Source organism: Tympanuchus pallidicinctus, unplaced genomic scaffold, assembly GCF_026119805.1.
Source record: "Tympanuchus pallidicinctus isolate F22 unplaced genomic scaffold, pur_lepc_1.0 scaffold13, whole genome shotgun sequence".
Classification (NCBI taxonomy): Eukaryota; Metazoa; Chordata; class Aves; order Galliformes; family Phasianidae; genus Tympanuchus; species Tympanuchus pallidicinctus.
This window is the reverse complement of record NW_026294648.1, coordinates 16,721,644-16,738,717: the sequence shown is the minus strand read 5'-3', so window position 1 is coordinate 16,738,717 and position 17,074 is coordinate 16,721,644. Positions and strand designations below refer to the sequence as shown.

The following is a 17,074-nucleotide window of genomic DNA, read 5'->3' as shown; positions in this document are numbered from 1 at the left end:
TGAGAACAGTTGTTCTGGACTGGAGGAGATGGCTCAGCACGAAAGCTTGTTAGAGCCTGCCACCTTTGAAGAATCACACCATATTTCAAGTTGTCTTTCAAGAATCAGAATAACAAAAAGAGAAAAAAAATGAAGCCAGATTCACAACCGACAGAAATTAGAGGTTTCCTGTTGGCACTGACACAGCTATGCAAATCTGCCACCCTAAACAGAACGTTTAGCATAACAGCACACTACACTTACTTGGGGTATTTGCCTAACATTCACAGGCAAAGTTCTCATTGCTTTTGTGCAAAGATTTAAATGGCAGAGCTTAAGAAAATAAAGTTTGAAAATGCCCTGTTTTTGGCCAGGGTCTCACTTTGAAACTGACGTGACTTAAGCACCTACTGAAGAAGGTAAATTCAATTAAACACATCTAGGCAGGAGGAAACAAACCTTATTTGCTGCCCATTATTATTTGAGAACAGAGCACCATCCCAGACAGTCAGTGACTGACACAGCCAACCAGGCACTGCAGATCATATGAAATCCTTTCATTGTGAGACTCCAGACAAAGGAGGCAGTCAACTGGAAAGACACTCGTTTTTCAGAAAGGAGTGGCTGGAGCAATACTAACCTGTCTCTGCAGTACTCTTTCTGTTTAAAACTTTCAGGATGTCTTTGGTTATTTTCTTGATTGTATGCCGAGCATCATCCCGTTGTTTTCCAACCCCAAAAAGAACTACCAACCGTTGGTTGCATTCATGACTGCATGATTCCTCCTGGGGAACCAAGAGAAAGAACTGCATTAGCAACTATCAAGCTGAATGCTTTAATCTTGTTTCACATCTGGATCTCATAAAAGCAAAGAGAAAGCTTCATCTCAGAAGTCGCTCTGGGAGTTAGCAAAGAGATGCCTTAAGTAGATCACTCTCCTGCAGCAATGCAGAAAAGCACGACTGCACTCCTCACCCACCCAGTAATGGAACAGAAAGATACCAGGTTCAACTCTGCTCTGTTAGGTTCATGCTTGCAGTAGTGCTGCAGGGAAGCACAGCAGCCTGGTAATCAGAGCACAGGGTAGCAGCAGGAAAAGGGTTACAAGCAGGTCTCATACCTGAGGAATAGGAAAGTGTGTTGCATACTGGATGTGTCGAGGCTGGTCATACAAAGATGCTAGCATTCCTTCTGCAGACTTGTCCTTCAGCAGAGGCTTTGCTTCCTTTTCAGGATCTGGTTTCTCAGGGGAAGGGCTGGCTTTAGATTCACAATGCATTGGAGGAGAAAACATCTAGGAAGGTGGAAGAACAACAAAGCAGCTAGGGAACACGGTCATGCCATAATTAAGACAGGCGAAAGAGGCCAAGAAGATCTTATCACAGTGTCAGCTACCTCACAAGTCAGGCACTTCCAGCATACAGGCTCTGCAGTAGAGAAGGAGCACCCACATGGAAGTGAGGCACGTGCTGTCCTGGTGCCAGCACAACATACTGATCTACTTTCTGAGCAGCAGGCAGAAAAAGCAAGCACATACCGAAAAATCTGTCTTCTCCATGTCATCAAAGATCGTGCTGGAATTGTGGTCAATGTCCATGGGCTCAGAAAGACCCGTGTCCTGAGAACAAACAGAGCAGCTTTACATCTCAGTAATATACCAGGAAACGAAACAGGACTCATTTATTCAGCAACCCCATCTCCATGTTGGACAGTGACAGCAGTTTGCCGACAAGGATGGTGCCTGGCAAAAGGAACTCAGTCGGAATCACAAATGCTACAAACACCTGACAACAGAGACAGGCCTTGCACAGCACTTGATATGCTGCTCAGAGTAAGATTTCCCTATCTACCCCGTTACATTCTGCAAGACCTTTCCACCCACTCAGACCATAAGCCTCTAACTGAAGTGCTAAGGAAATAGCTTGGGGAAATGAGAAACATGAGTCACTGGTACACCTTCCAGAAAGTAATAGCAAGGAGTTCTGCAAAGCTGGTAAGAGTGGAGAAGCAGAACAAGAGGAAGCACACAGGAGAGCTGTGGATCTTGCCTTCTCACCTCTAGCTTGATCCCACTGTTTCCTTCTGCCTCCTTCCTGTCGTGCTCCTCAGCAGGGTCATCGAAGGGTGAGGGAGGACGAGGTCCGTGAGCATCCATGGCAAGATCACCCCGGGAGATGAGCGTGCACATGTAGATGTTGTGAGAGAAGACATCGTGTCGGATTAGCTCACAGAATAGCAGCACCAGGTTAAAAAACTCCACCTTCTCATTCTCCTTCCCAGGATCAGCTGAAAGGAGAGCAAAGACAGGCAGTGCTATCAGAGCTCTTCTGTAACAGCAGGAGCAGCAGCAGCCACCACACCTATGTTCACAGACATGCTAAGTGAACTGAACCAGAACCAGAAAGCCCACCTTCAACAGGAGGCAAATAAATAAGTGAAAACCTCTCCGTTTAGAGATATAGGACTGTAGACTGAAAGTGCCATCCTTGGGTATACAAACACACAGTCCACCACATCATTCAGAATTGTATCCCGCCCCCCTTAATTAATCTGTTTGTAATAATTACACTCAGAGGTTACTTCAAAGCTTTGTCACTTTGTCAGAAATTTCCATGTAGTTCTCAGCCCAAATTAACTCTAAATTAGTCTATGCTCATTTATTCTTGGTCAACACTCTGTTGACAGAGGGGCTTCTGCACTATCTTCCTCTCCAAAGCACGCTCTGGATTGCAAGGAACCCAGAGAGATAATATGGGTACATCCAGGACTTACATACAGAACAATAGCATGTTAGTTCAGAACTTGCAGAAGAGGGAAAGCTAGAAATGATGAGGTTAAAAATTCTTGTGACATACTTAGCATAGGAGCTTGAGTGTCAAGGAACTGCATAAGAACATCCTGGAAGACAGGGGCACTGGCTGCTGAGAGGGAGCCTGATGAGATGGAGCCTTTCTCATCCACAACTTCAGAGTCCCCACATCTCTGTAGAAACAGACAGAAGCACCAATCACTGTCCCTGAAGAGAAACTCAATGTCCATAAACTCAGAAAAAAAATCCTGAGGAGATCGTTCCTAACTTGCACTTATGGGAAAGCTATCACACAGGTTTTCTGTAAGCTACTTTATAGTCTCCAAGCATGCAGCTACTTGTGCACCACAAGCACCTAACTGTCTCCAAAGCATCCAAAAAATGGAACACAGAGAGCAAAACTTATGACCTGCTTTGGGTTAGATGGAGCAAACGCCACAATTAACAGCACAAGCATTAAAAGGTTGATCAGCCTTTGCTTTTCATGTTGCAACACACTGAAGGTAGGTAACAGCTGCTCTGCTTTACTGCAGTTGGCCTTCTAAGAACAAGGATTTACCTCAGCTTCTATCTCTGCTTGACGCTTCTCCAGGAGCTTGGCCACAACCATTGCCCTGTGGCGTCCAGAGCGTTTATAGCTGACAGCCCATTCACACAGCAAGGCCACCACTGCATCGTCATCTGGGGAGATCTGGGGAGATGGGAGAACTACTGTGAGAATGAGAGTCAGAAAGAAAAGGTGGGCAGCCCGAAGGCCTTAGGCTGGCTGGCACTGAGAGCCCAGCTTTTGGTAGAGCACAGCTCGAAGTTTGCTACATCCCTGCCTTCCTAGCAGGGGCAAAGATGTCAAGGCAGAGCCTTCCTGCTTTGTCTCTGTTTGACTCCCCTTTGCAGCACAGGGGAAGCCACATCCTTTGGCAATACTGCAGGCTAGCTTTGCTTCAGAAAACCAGTTTTTTCAGCAGCATATCTACAAAGTGTGAATCTTAGGCACACAGTGAAACACAGTTTTTCAAGAGCATTATATCGAATATGCAAACTACCAGCTCACTTCCAGGAACCAGTGCAGTGAACAACATAAACAGGTCGCTCTCTTCCATCAGCTGTGTGGACTGTCTCAGACTCATGCACATTTGTTAGCATGCACTTAGACTAGACAGCCCCACACTGTCACCTTAGTACCTCCCCAACTTAAGGCTGCACAAAATTGTTTTCAACAGGGCCTGCATCTCTTGGCCACAGGCCATCCCTAGTCAGCTCTCAACAGATGCAGGACAGTCACTATGAAATATAACAACAAGAACACAGCCAATTCTGAGACAGGGCCCAGCAGCAAAGTGTCAAGGTACCTCATGACTGTCCTTGGTTGGACCCAACCCAAATATTCTGTTATACAAGGAATCTAAAGAGTTGCTGAAGTCAGATCTTTCAAAGCTGTGACTGTCCAGAACTTCTAACGTGTGCAAGACACGGCCAATAGTGAAACCTGGAAGGGAAAAGAGAAAAAAAATATTTATGTTTCCCAATTGCTACAAGAGACTCTTCAGTAAAACAGTTTGAGAGCTCGCTGCTCAGGAGATTGCCTAAAAAAAGCTGTACCAGTCAGGAAAGGAGCTATCTAGCTTAGTATCATGTCTCTCAGAGGCCAACAGCAGATGTTAGGGGAAAGCATCAGAACGTGGCATGCATAACAAACTACAAGCCTCTGGTACAAATTCCCAGCTTCCAGTAACAGATACTCCTGCTATGCTCAGGGAAACTGACCCACACGAGATTCTGCACTGACAACGATCTGTTTGGTTCTTTTCACGGCTGACATTGAAAACCAATGCCAGCACATGAGAAAAATAAAGAAAATAATCAGACAGGAAGCTTATAAGGATAACCCACAGAACAGGGGAGAAAAACTTTAACCTACAGCAAGTTACCTGCTGTGGTTTCCTGGCACTTGTCAAAGGACCAACGAACCTCCACAGCCTGGCCACGTTCTTTTATCTGCTGCTCAATCTCACGGAGCTTTGCACGAACCTAGAAGCACCAGACTTGTGTAAACATTCAAGAGGACATCTTACAAGCCCTGTGTAGAAAGTTACCATAAAACAAAGAAGGCAACAGTAGCTCTACTTGAGGTTAGATTGCGCCCAGCTTCCAAGGACAGCATCTTGCTTACAGTAGAACGGGAGCAGTTAATTCCCTGGGAGTGCAACAGCACCTCTGGTTGTGCTCATCACATAAAAAGGAAAAGAAAACCCCAAAGGAGCCACAACACAGCTGTTATCCTGGGCCACCAGATCTCCCTTTTCTGAAAACTGCTCACCTGCTGTGTAAAGGCTGAATTCCCTCCTGGCATGGGCAAGTTGGATGGGGCAATGGGCAGGTGGTCCAAGGGAGAGCCAGTCTTTATCCTGCTGTCAGTCAGTGAGTAATGCCACACAAGGGCACTTGGGCAACACAGAATTATACTCTGCAATAAACAGACAATTTAGTATCACCGAGCAAATCAAGGGTAAAACTCTCAGAGTTAAATTACTCTCTGCAGAATCACATCCTTATCCTATCTCCCAGGTATCCATCACGTTGCATTTACTATCTTTTCTGTTTTTATTACGTTTTTTTTTTGGTGGTGGTGATTTGCAGCTTTGAATGAAAAACTCTTCAAGCTAAAGACTGAGAACAGAAAGACTAATATTTATGCTGTATTTAATGCTTAAGAAGCCAGAGTGCAGCTCCAGGTTATTCAAAAGCATCAACTCCTTACTGCAAATCCCTGAACAGATTAATTTCTTACAATTCACGTTGCCAACACACAGGCCAACTCTCCTGGCCCAAGAGCAGCATTTCCATTGCTGACTTACAATCCTCACCAAGCACCAATGTGAGAAGAAAACGGAGTCAACAGAGCTAAATTCATTAGACTGCATTATTTAACAATTACGATTCTGACTGTAGTAACAATACTCATGGACATGCTTTCATTCCTTCATGATCTTGTACAGACACCCACACAGATGAAACTTCATTGAATGATTTTTAGGATACAGCCCTAAAACTTCTGGCTCATGAGGAGCCAGGCATTCAGATGAACAATGAAGGCTGCTACAAAGCAAAGAATCCATCAACTTTCTGAGACATCTGAGCAGAAGGGAATATTTATACATTTATATATTTATATTGTATATATTTATGTATACACTGTTAGAAATGCACCGTTTCCAGCTTGACTCTTCCCAGCTCCAGCTTCTAGCTATTAGATTTTATTCTCCCTTAGCCTCATTTACTATCTGCAGATCAGAAACTCTGTAGATCTTTCCTCAGATAAGCTCGTGATACCTAGTAAATATAATCCAAGCATAATTAATTGGAAATTGAACTTCTTAAGCAGGTTCTGTACAGACTTTAAATCAGCCAAATCTCTGAGGTGGACACATACTCACATGTTTTCCCTACAGTGAGCTTCCAAACACAGGACTTTTATATTCAAAAAGCAACGTTTTACCATACAGAAACTAGAACAGTAACGTCTTAAATTGGAAGTGACTAAGAAAGGCTTAGCAGGAATACAAAGGGGTTATTTATAACCCACGCCTTGCTCTCTAGACTCTTACAGAAGGAATCTTACTTCCAGTCAGCTAGGAATTTTCTTTCTATCCTCTTTGTGAGCTGGCTGGCTGCTTCTTGATCCTGTCAGGGCTCCCTGAGCTCAGTTTTTCTGTTGAGCTGCAGGTTCCCAAGCTCTGTGCTCTCTTTCTTTCCACCTCCTGCTCCATCCTGCACTCTCTGGAAGCTTCTCTGCTTTAACATGCTCCTTTGCTCCCCTGGAAGGGGACAATCTCCAGTGCTTGCACAGGGATCCACCTGACCACGCAACTCCCCTCCAAGGAGAAAAACACAAACATGAACAGCTACACTGAACAGAACTCACCTATCTCCCCCTGACACAAAGCACACCCTTACACAATAGTGTTTGCCTTTCAAACATAACTGTCGTTGAGACTCCAGAACCTTGCCCTTGTAGCGTGAGGCAAGGCTTAATTCCAAGTATAAAGAGCAGGAATTCAGAGCCATGCCTTTTTGTAGTCAGCTGTCACACTTCTGAGAGCGTGGTCCGACTCAACAGTTCAAGTTTCTCCATATAGAAAGGTGGGAGAGTTGTCTTTTGGGTTGTTTTTTTTTTTTGTTTTGGTTGACATTTTTGGTTTTGATGGTTTTAAGATAAAATTGCCAAGCGCTGCTCTTCGCTTCTGGCACAACTTCATTTCCTAGCTGACAACTTGTTAATGGCACACACAGCAATAGGAAAAACATCCTTTTCTCTCTTACTCTCTTTTGGGCAAAGCATTCCCAGCCATTTGAGGCACATGTAAACAGTCAGTCAAGGACATCGCTGCTGCACTGAAGTCTGCTACTAACACTCTGTAACACATCAGCAAATACCTGCCCTTTGACAGTTCACAGTTTGAAGCTTCCACACTCAGGGATTTCCTGTTTCTGGCTGTAATGATTTCCTCCTGTGATGGCATACAATATGAACCGTTCCTGCTGACCTTGATGTCATCAACTGCTACTCAGACCTACCTGGAGGATGCAGCTGAGCCCATACACCACTGGTCGGTGCTGGGGACACAGCAGTAAGTCACTGAAAGGGCTGGGAGGAGGATTCCCTGTAGCAGGCTGAGGGGTGGGAGTTGAAGGAAGAGCATTCCCTGTCTGCGTGGACAGGATGTGGGGTGGGTGCCCACCAGCACCATCCAGCTGCATAGCAAGCCTGCGGGTGCAGAAGTAGGCCAGACGTCTGGACAGGTAGGCAGACTGCACAAACTCTCCAGAGTACTGTAGGAAAGAGCAAGGTAAGAAAGTCCTCATTACAAGCAACACAGGAGAAATCCTTGACCCTCCCAGAATCATAGAATGGCCAGGGTTGGAAGGGACCTCAAGGATCATGAAGCTCCAACCTCCCCATTTAATACTAGAACAGGCTGCCCAGGCTCCATCCAACCTGGCCTTGAACACCTCTAGGGCTGGGGCATCCACAGCCTCTCTGGGCAGCTGTTCCAGCACCTCACCACTCTCATAGTAAAGAACTTCCCCCTGACATCCAACCTCAATCTTCCCTCCCTCAACTTAAAACCATTTCCCCTCGTCCTGCTACGGAATCACAGAATGGCCGGGGTTGGAAGGGACCTCAAGGATCATGAATCAAACCCTCCCAAAACTGACCCTCCCAAAATCGTATATGGTGCAGTACTGCTTTGTAGTGGCGCCAGGAGTCCAACTATCACAGGTATGACGTGGGCAGGGATTACCAGGCTTAATGAAGGGAAACAGAGTGCAGGAGGAAAAAAAAAACAACAGAAAAAAAAAAAAAAGCAGGATTAAAAAGAAGTCCTTGCACCAGCTAAGAAGGACACTGCCTAGTTCACATACAAAACAGCTTATTGACCCTTGCTCAGGAGGGTTCTGACAACAGGCAGACCAGGGCTCTCCTGAAGCGCTGCGCGTTTCTCACCCGCAGCAGCAGGGGCAGGAGCATCTTCAGAAATTCATCCTCTCCTGATCGTATCTTCTCAAAGCACTCAAGCACCCACGTCAGGAATTCATGCCGGTCCAGCATGCCATCCTGCCCAGAGACAGAGCAAACGGACAACAGATGAGCCCACACTCACCAAGGTATCACGGAGTGGCAGCAGCCGCTTGCCTACCGATACCAGGAATAACTCCAGAGATTTGCACATTCTGGTATCGCTCTCGTTCTACTGCTGAGCTCTAAACAACATTAACCCATGAAGGTCTATTCACAGAAAGAGAACTTTCTGGAAAAATGAATCACTCTGCACGTGCTGCCCCGTCCTTTCTGCTCACACACGCAGCCCCCTCCACGGCCCCTCACCTGGAACATGAACATTGCTAGTTTCTCGTTGTAGTCCCACTGCTTCAGAGCTTGTTCCACCTCCTGGGGCATTGGCCCAGCTGGTGACCCACAGCTTTGCCCTGGGAGCTGTCTGTAAAACTCTGCGATTTTCTGCAGCTGCTCCGACAGGTATTTGGTGATGATCTGTGTCCATTCTGGAGAAATGAAACGGGTCAGCAATGAGTGCAGTAGCAAACAGAAGGAAAAGAAGCAAGGAACAGGGCTGGAGTCCAGGTGGGAGTCCGGAGAGGTTCCTCTTGTATGGAAACAGTGAAAGACAAAGAGAAAGCATCACATGCTATCCTTGCTTCTGGACGGGGGGCAACAGTGAGAAAGGGGCAACCACAGAGTAAGGAATGCAAGAAAGAAGATCTGAGTTTGGGAGGTGGGGTAAGAATTCACTTTGAGCAAGAAAAGATGCGAAGACCCACTTCAAGCATCAGTTATTGAGAATCAGCAAGCAGACAAGAGACAGAGCAGCGTTAGGCCAGACTGTGTGAGCATCCTCAGCCACCTGCCAGACAGCAGAAACACTTCAGCTCTGACTCATTTTTAACCTATTTCAGATACAAGTACAAACCTATAATCACCTTTTTTTTTTTTTTTTTTTTTTAATATTAAGTATTTTTACCAAAACCTAAATGTGTAAGAGAGAAACTTGGTGCACAAAATGACAGCGTGATTAGAATCTTCCACGACAGTGCAGATGATAAAAACAAGACAAAATATACAACAACTTGAAACAAAGAAGACTTAAAGGGTCAGCAGCTGGACAAACCAACAGGACAATGAATGGAATCAATATATCCAACAAAGCAATCAGCATTCGAGGAGCCCATGTAATTTCTATACCAAAGATAAGCAAGGAAGAAAATGATAATCCAGTTGCTAATACTGCTTTTCAGGGGAGTTTGGGCAGGTACAGAGTGACAGCCTAAGAACCAGAAAGCAGGGGAGCCCTCCTACACTGCAGCAATCTGGAGCAGCACAGAATGCAAATGATATGAGGTGTGGGACCCAACAGTGCTTGATGATACTGGAAATGCAAACAGGGGATAATATACTGTCATCTGTTGGGAAATGTAACTCACCTACCTGAGAAGATAATCAATTGTAGTTAAGTGATAACATTTGCAGTCTTTGTAGGGTAAGAAAAGAGGTCATGCAGCAAAGGAGCACAGCAGAAAAACAGGGAGTTTAGAGAAGGAACAGGGAGGAGGAAGAAGCAGACATTAAGGAAGCGTTTCTTGCTGCCAAAACTTATTTTTCAACAGAGTACTTCCCCAGCTGAGCTCTGTTTTAGACAGTTTTGCACATTAAAACACCAGGATTTACCAGCAGGAAATGAACTGATGTTGATTTCCAGGTTACCTGCTACTGTTCAAGAGCAGGAACACCTGGAATGGACAAATGGACAGAGCTCACACAGTGCTCACCGATGAAGGGATCGATGACGTGCCTCTTCTTCACCTTGGTTTCTGTGATGGCAGCATAATAGGCACAAGTCATTTTGATGAGCCAGGCTGCTCTCATTACTGGAACAGTGTATTTTGCCAAGTAGCCAAAGACCTCTTCCTTCTTGCTAAAGATGGGTACCTGCATCAGAACAAAGAGGGGGAAATCACAACCACGGATGTGGACAGGATCCACTCCAGTTCGACCCCGCACGCTGCAGGGATTGCCATCTGTGCAGGGGAAAAACACACCGTGCTGCTCTGCATCTTGAGGGAATTCACCTTTGGTCAGAAAGCAACAGCACGAGAGCAGCATTTCAGTAGACACAAAGCCAAAGCAAAACGAAAGAAGACAGAAAACGTAATTCCATCACTAAATCCTTGCTGTGAATCCTGCAAACAGCTTTGAGGATCTCCTCCAGAGATGATGTAAACGACTACAAAAGGTACAGGGTAGGGACTGAGTCAGAAGCACAAGCATCTGCTGTATGAGGACAGATTGAAGAGAAGACTCTTCGTTTTGTAAACACAATGGAACGGTTACGAAAGGCTTGTAATATCACAACTGGCCAACAGAAGACTGTGAGCAACAGGGAATCAAACAGCACAGTAGGGAGGAGTTCAGTAACCCAAGATTGAAAATTCAGGATTTTGGAGAATGTCAGTGAAATCATCAAGCTGTGGATTTACAGAGCAGGAATTGACAACACGTCACAGAAAGAAGCCCAGCAGTGGAGCTTGCTTTCGTGGGATGCTATGGAGAGCAGAGGCACGCGTGTGTTCAGAGGTCTGAGACGCAATCAGAGAGCACAGACACACTGGGTTGGTATTTCAAGTTCCCAGACTACCAACTGTTGCATTGCTAACTCTGTGTTTCTTACATTCTTCCCAATTCTTCTCCGCTGCCTCAAAGTCACAGACTGCTCAGCTACCAGCTGCAGCTGTTTTGTGCCTACATCCATCAAAACCAAAGGAGCGCAGTGCAGGAAGCTGGGAGAGAGCTCCAAAGTCTTACATTTTCACAATGACCTCAGGATATCGACAGCCAACATACAAAGAAAGATTTAAGGTAAGTTTATTAAGAAACGGACTGAGGGGAAATGCAGTGATTTCATTTTCCCAAGACTGACTCAGAATTCAGGCAGGCTGCAGCTGCTACACTGTGTGCTCTGCCACTGTTTTGCAACTGCAGATTATGCTTTTCCACAGCACAAAGTGGATTCTTAGGCTCATGTTTATAGGCTCACCCTGAAAGGCAGTCAGCTCTCCTCGCTGTCAGGCCCTAGAAAATGGCAGAGCAGGACCCTTCCTCTCCATTTTACAGAATTCAGGGCAGCCAAGGCAATACTTAGCCCCAGGTCCCACTGACCAGGAACACTTTGTGGTCTGCTCTCAGCCAGGCTGACACACAAACTCCTCTCAGCTTAAAAACAGAAACAAACAGCACTGCAACAGAAATCTGGGAAGTCAGAAATCTGACTATTTCCAGTAATTCTTACTATGATTGCTGAGAACTTGGAAACCCCTCCTCACCTAAACAACAGACCAAAGGCAACAGCAGCTCTTCTGAAATAGATCACAGCTTTAAGGTGAGCGGGTCACACCACACAAGCCAAGAGACAAAGCTGAACCCAACCTCCAAATAACAAAGGACCAGTTCTTTGAGTGAGACCACAAGCAGTGCTGCACACACCCTGGGGATGCTCTTTAAGCAGAACACTTTGAGAGATTTAGAAAAACTCTTCCAAATAACCATCAAATACTGCAACAGCAAGCACAGAGCCAGTGCTCTGCCCTCACAAGCAGCCTCTCCAGCAACGTACCTTCTTGGCGAGGTGAGTGAGGGGCTTTGTTCCAGCCAGATCTGTGAACCAGTTGTTTATGGCACTCTGTGAACGTGCTGTCACCAGCCAGAAGTTGTCCTTCTGATTCACCTGGGGTTTTCTTCTTCCTGTGTCAGGCAGTGTATTGCACCGCAGCTTTTCTGCAATAATACTGCTGAAATTTGAACTGATCTGGAGCAAGAAAGGGGAAAAAAAAAAAAGAAAAAAAAAAAAAGATAAATTGTATTTTGTAGCTCAATGATCTTCTCAACGTGCTTAAGATTCCATCCGTGCTTCCAACCAGAAGCTTCATTAGTTACAAAGTTCTGAAACACAAAACAGCTGTTAATAATTTCCTTTGTTGTAATGAGAAGAATGCTTCACAGAACCATCAAGGCTGGAAAAGATCTCTGAGATCCCCGAGGCCAACCCCAACCCACCCCATCATGCCCATCCCCACGTCCCTCAGGGCCACATGCCCACTGTAATGGAGCACTTCCAGGGACAGTGACCCCACCAGGCTCTGGGCAGCCGTGCTGTGATCACTGCTCTCTTTCGCAGAAGGAACTTCCCCTAATATCTGTCCTTGCTAGCTGACAGAGAAACAGCACCCAGGTCAGAGAAAAGCAGGTAAGAGCTGCAAAGCCTTTTTTCCCCACTTGTTAGCAGACAGTTACTGTAAGAAATGCTGGATGCCAAGGCTGTCAGGACCAAGACAGGCGTGTGACACTTCCCACCGTCACAGCTGCTGCCCCACAGCAAGAGGCCACGGCAGCAGCTCAGCAGGATCAGCTCCCCAGCACCCCCTGTAAGGCAGGCGGGGCAATTTTCGGGATTTCGGGAGCACGGAGCAGAAGGCCGTTATGTAACCCCCCATTTTCCTCCCCCGATGTCTCAGGAACCCTCACATCTCCTCTCCCACGGCAACGACGCCAACAAACCCGGCCTGAAGAAGTTTCTTGCCGCCGCTCCCGCAGCGCCGTGTCGCGGGGCAGCTCACAGACAAGCCGACACACACGGGCCGCTCCGAGCCCCTCTCCAGCACAGCCCCGGCGGTTCGCTCTCACCTTGGCCGGGTTGAAATTGACGTTCTTGGCGCTGCCGTGCTCGTCCCCGGAGACGGCGGGCTGGTTGTTGAAGCCCTGCTTCACGTTCAGGGCCGTCAGCTCATCCTGCGGGGGAAGGGATGAAGGGCGGTCAGCGCTGACACGGCCCGGCCCCGACCCCCGGCCCGGCCCCGAGGGGCTGCCCAGCCCCGCGGCCTCCCCCCCCCCGCACCTCCTTCTGCTTGGGGTCCTGCGGGTACACGTCGGGCGGGCCGAGGCGCGGGCGTTTGAGCGGACGGTGCTCGTAGCTGAGGACGCCGAAGGCCGCCATACCGGGCGGGCAGGGCCGGCCGGGCCGCGACAAGGAACGCCGGGCCGCCCGACGATGCGCCTGCGCCGCCCGACGGAAGGCGGAAAGAAGCGAGCGCCGCCGGAGAGTCCCGAAGCCGTGCCGAGGAAAGGCGAAGAATGCCGAAAGGAAGAACGCGAGCCCGCGCCGAAAGGAGGGCGGAAAGGGCCGAAGATGGCCGAGATGCCCCCGGCGCCCCCTGGCGGAAATGCGGGGACCACGTGATCGCGTTCCGACCCCGTTCCTCTCCCCGAGGCGGGCGGTGACCCCGGGCTCCGAATGGCCCCGAACGCACCGCGGCTCTCCCGGCAGTGTCCCCTCCCTTCAGTGCCCTCCCTTCAGCCATCGAATCATGGCGTCACCAAGGATGGAGAAGACCTACAAGATCATGCAGCCCACCTACTGCCAGTAGTTCTCACTAAACCACGTCCTGCACAACAACTAAACCTGCTCGCTGCCCATGTGGCCATGGAGCCACCCAAGCAGCCCCCCCTGGCTGTGTCCCCACGTCTGCCCCCCAGGACAGCCCCCCGGGTCGGGCTTTGGGCAGGAGATCTGCTCCAGTGAGGCAGCCCCATTGGGGTGAGGGGTAGGAAGAACCTCAGGGCCCTCGTGGGGCAAAAAGTGGGGCTTGGAGCCGTGGAGCTCAGCAGGAAGGGCGGTACGGCCCCGTCGGGGTGGGTGTTGCTATGGCTCAGGAAGTGGCGGCGGTGCGGAAGCTGTGAGCCGCACAAGGTGGGCTGCACACCAAGCATCGCACCATGGCGGTGCCCGGGGCTTCGCTCGTGCCCATGCTTTTGGGGCTGGGCATTTCCCTGGCCGCTGCCCACAGCCCCGCAGGTAAGGAGGGTTGGCTGCAGTGCTCTGTGGGTGGTGGGGATGGGGGAAATTGCTGCGCAGTGATGGTGGCTGAGGATGGGATGTGGGGCCATGTGGGCCTGCGTGACACCAGTGGTGTGTATCCGTGCTCCTGGCTCAGTGCTGCTGCACTGCTGCTGTCGCTGGCTCTGAGAGTGCCCATCCTCCATGTGGGTATGAATGGCCCCTGTGGGGCCTGGCCATTGGGGCAGCCTCGTGGCTGAGCATCCGGCTGTGATGAAAGCCCTTTGGATGCCGGGGGGCTGCAGGATGGCTGGGTGAAGGTTGGATCAGCCCTGTGCGTCAGCCTGGCTGTGCTGCGGTCAGCAGATCTGCGTGGCCTCCATTTGCATTGCTGCGGCATCAGCGGTGCGTACGTATGCAGGGGACGGGGGTGGATGGCTCCTCTGTGCCTCCTGTTATCTGCTGGAAGCTCATTTCTTGTCTATTGATCACGTACCCAGTTTCCATACCAAAGCGGCGCTCATTTGCTCAGCTCCACCATTTGCTCTGCGTTAGAAAATGGTAAACACTCATTTCCTCTGGCAAAGCAGCTGAGCGCAGCATCCTGCCGTAACCACAGCGCTGAGCTCTGGGCTCCTCAGAGTGGGCTCTGGGAGTTGAGCTGGGCTGTCCAGGGATCACTGAGGTGCTCCAGAACTGTGGGGATGTGGCACTGAGAGATGTGGCGATGGGCATGGTGGGGTGCCCTGGGGTTGAACTTGGGGGGATCGGAGAGGTCTTTTCCAACCTGAATGATTCCAGGGGTGGAGTGCATCGTGTTCAATGAGGAGTACATGACCTGCACGTGGGGCAGCGGGCAGACGCTGACGGCCAACTACTCCCTCTACTACTGGTGGGTGCCTGGGGCTGGAGGTTTCAGCTGCAGCCTCGTGGGGATGGGAAGCATTGGGATGGCTCTGGGAGGAGTGTGCAGGGTCCAAGGAGCACCGTCACTGCCGTGTGCAGGTATGAGAACAGGTCGCCCGTGGTGGAGTGCCAGCAGTACCTGTGGGAGCACGGTGTGCGCATCGGCTGCCGCTTCGAGCAGAGTGAGATCATCCAATTCAAGCCCTTCCACGTCCGCGTCAATGCCAGCCAGGATGGCCGCACCCTGGAGATCCCCAGCAATTGCATGGAGCTGCAGAACCTTGGTACGTGGTGGCGTGGGGACAGCTGTGGTCCTCAGGACAGCGGGGCCAGCAGGCCGTGAGGACAGCGTTCACCGGGCACCTCCTTTGTTTTGCAGTGAAACCAGGGGCACCTGTGAACCTGACCATCCGCAACATGAGCAGCAACCAGCTGCAGCTCACCTGGAGCTCTCCCTACCCCAACGCGCACTGCCTGGAGCACGTTGTCAAGTACAAGAGCAACAAGGACACCAGCTGGATGGTGACAGCCCCCACACCGCGCCTGCCCCTGGCCACGCGGAGCCGGCCCTCACCACCCACCCCTCCTCTCTCTGCAGAAGCAGGAGGTGAAAGGAGACATCTTCTCCTTCCCCAGCGTGGACTATGAGAAATACTACACCTTCTATGTGCGCAGCAAGATCAACAACTATTGTGGCAGCACCCAGCTGTGGAGCGAGTGGAGTGTGCCTGTCTTCTGGGGCAGCAACGCCACCAGCAAGGGTAGGAGCAGTCCTGAGCCCCCAGGGTCCCCACGGCATCCCCACGCTGTCCTCACAGTGTCCCCCTGGCTTGTTGCAGGTATGGCAGAGGAGCAGCTGCAGTGGTTCTGGATCCACACGGTGCTGATCCCCATCGCCTCCTGCCTGCTGCTGCTGGTCCTGGTGGTGCTGCTGGTGCGCATGGAAAGGTGGGTGCATGGCTGTGCGGTGCGGGGCGGTGCGAGGCAGCCCCTCTGACACCTCTCTGCTCCCATGCAGGGTGTGGGTCATCATCATGCCCCGAATCCCCAACCCCAGCAAGAACTTCGACGATCTCTTCATCACCCACAACGGTGACTTCCAGGTAAGCTGGCTGCCCTGGCTCACCACACCACACACCCACCTGACCCCTCTCACCCCGCTCTGTCCCTCGAGGAATGGGTCGGAGTCCCTAAAGATGTGGTGGAGAGTTTCAAGCCCAACTACAGTGAGAGCATCTGCCATGTGAGCGAGCTGCCCTACGAGCCCCTCCAAGACAATAGCACCCACCTGCCAGGGCTGCCTGGCCCCCAGGAGCACGGCCCCTACAAGAACAGCTACGTGGGAGCATGATGCTGGCACTCCTCCCCCAAAACACGCTGCTCCCTGTTCCCACCCTGCCAAGTGCCCAAGGAACCCCAGCCCTGCTCCTCACCATGGCTGCGCTCACAGCCCGGTGGCAGTGGATGGGAAGGGCAGCAGGCGGCAGTGGAGCAAGTAAGAGCCACCAGCCAGAGGTAAAGAGCACCGAGAGACACGCAAAGCGCTGAGAGCCACCCCAAGGGGACAAACCACAGTGTCACCCCAGCTGCAATTGTATGCTGGGCATGCATAAGCCTGGACGTGCACAAGCCTGGCCACTTGCTTGCTTGCGCTGTGGGTTTCCAACTTGCAGCTTCCAGCTGCAATAAAGCTTTGCCGCGCTTTGGTCTTGGCTGGTCTCATTTTGGGTTGGATGTCAGGAAAACATTGTTCTCTAGAAGAGCAGTCAGGCAGTGGAATGGGATGGGGGCAGGGGGACATAAAGATGTAGTCATGGTGGTGTCCGTGGGGGTGTTCCAGAGTTATCAAGAGGCAGTACTGAAGGACATGGTTGGTGGGCATGTTGGGAATGGGCTGAAGGATTCCCAGAGGTCTTTTCCAACCTGAATGACTCTGTGATTCTATGATTTTGGGAAGAATGGGGGAAACTCCAGAACG

General features: G+C 50.0%; 2 protein-coding genes across 6 annotated transcripts in view; one reads left to right on the top strand and one right to left on the bottom strand.

Moving 5' to 3' along the window:
* Positions 1-13,408, bottom strand: part of MED12 (mediator complex subunit 12) — a 34,911-nt gene extending 21,503 nt beyond the window's left edge. For all 4 annotated transcript variants that reach the window (XM_052673624.1, XM_052673626.1, XM_052673625.1 and 1 more), the window contains exons 1-16: positions 13,252-13,408; positions 13,041-13,145; positions 11,974-12,165; positions 10,133-10,292; positions 8,676-8,851; positions 8,295-8,405; positions 7,364-7,618; positions 5,106-5,252; positions 4,717-4,816; positions 4,138-4,274; positions 3,348-3,479; positions 2,835-2,961; positions 2,036-2,265; positions 1,517-1,597; positions 1,100-1,273; positions 620-764 (exon numbers count right to left, since the gene is read on the bottom strand). In XM_052673624.1, coding sequence (XP_052529584.1) covers positions 620-764; positions 1,100-1,273; positions 1,517-1,597; positions 2,036-2,265; positions 2,835-2,961; positions 3,348-3,479; positions 4,138-4,274; positions 4,717-4,816; positions 5,106-5,252; positions 7,364-7,618; positions 8,295-8,405; positions 8,676-8,851; positions 10,133-10,292; positions 11,974-12,165; positions 13,041-13,145; positions 13,252-13,350 — 2,371 coding nt within the window. In that variant the 5' untranslated portion in view covers positions 13,351-13,408. The remainder of the gene's footprint in view (positions 1-619; positions 765-1,099; positions 1,274-1,516; positions 1,598-2,035; positions 2,266-2,834; positions 2,962-3,347; positions 3,480-4,137; positions 4,275-4,716; positions 4,817-5,105; positions 5,253-7,363; positions 7,619-8,294; positions 8,406-8,675; positions 8,852-10,132; positions 10,293-11,973; positions 12,166-13,040; positions 13,146-13,251) is intronic.
* A 653-nt stretch (positions 13,409-14,061) lies between these two features.
* IL2RG (interleukin 2 receptor subunit gamma) lies at positions 14,062-16,804 on the top strand. 2 transcript variants are annotated; one of them, XM_052673415.1, is made up of 8 exons: positions 14,063-14,208; positions 14,992-15,082; positions 15,196-15,380; positions 15,476-15,618; positions 15,695-15,857; positions 15,936-16,044; positions 16,115-16,199; positions 16,271-16,804. In XM_052673415.1, exons 1-8 carry the CDS (start codon positions 14,130-14,132, stop codon positions 16,445-16,447), a joined length of 1,032 nt encoding a protein of 343 aa, XP_052529375.1. In that variant the 5' UTR covers positions 14,063-14,129; the 3' UTR covers positions 16,448-16,804. The 2 variants fall into 2 exon arrangements, with proteins under 2 accessions (XP_052529374.1, XP_052529375.1); XM_052673414.1 differs by having other exon boundaries at positions 14,062-14,208; positions 15,695-16,044.
* The last annotated feature ends 270 nt before the right edge of the window (positions 16,805-17,074 follow it).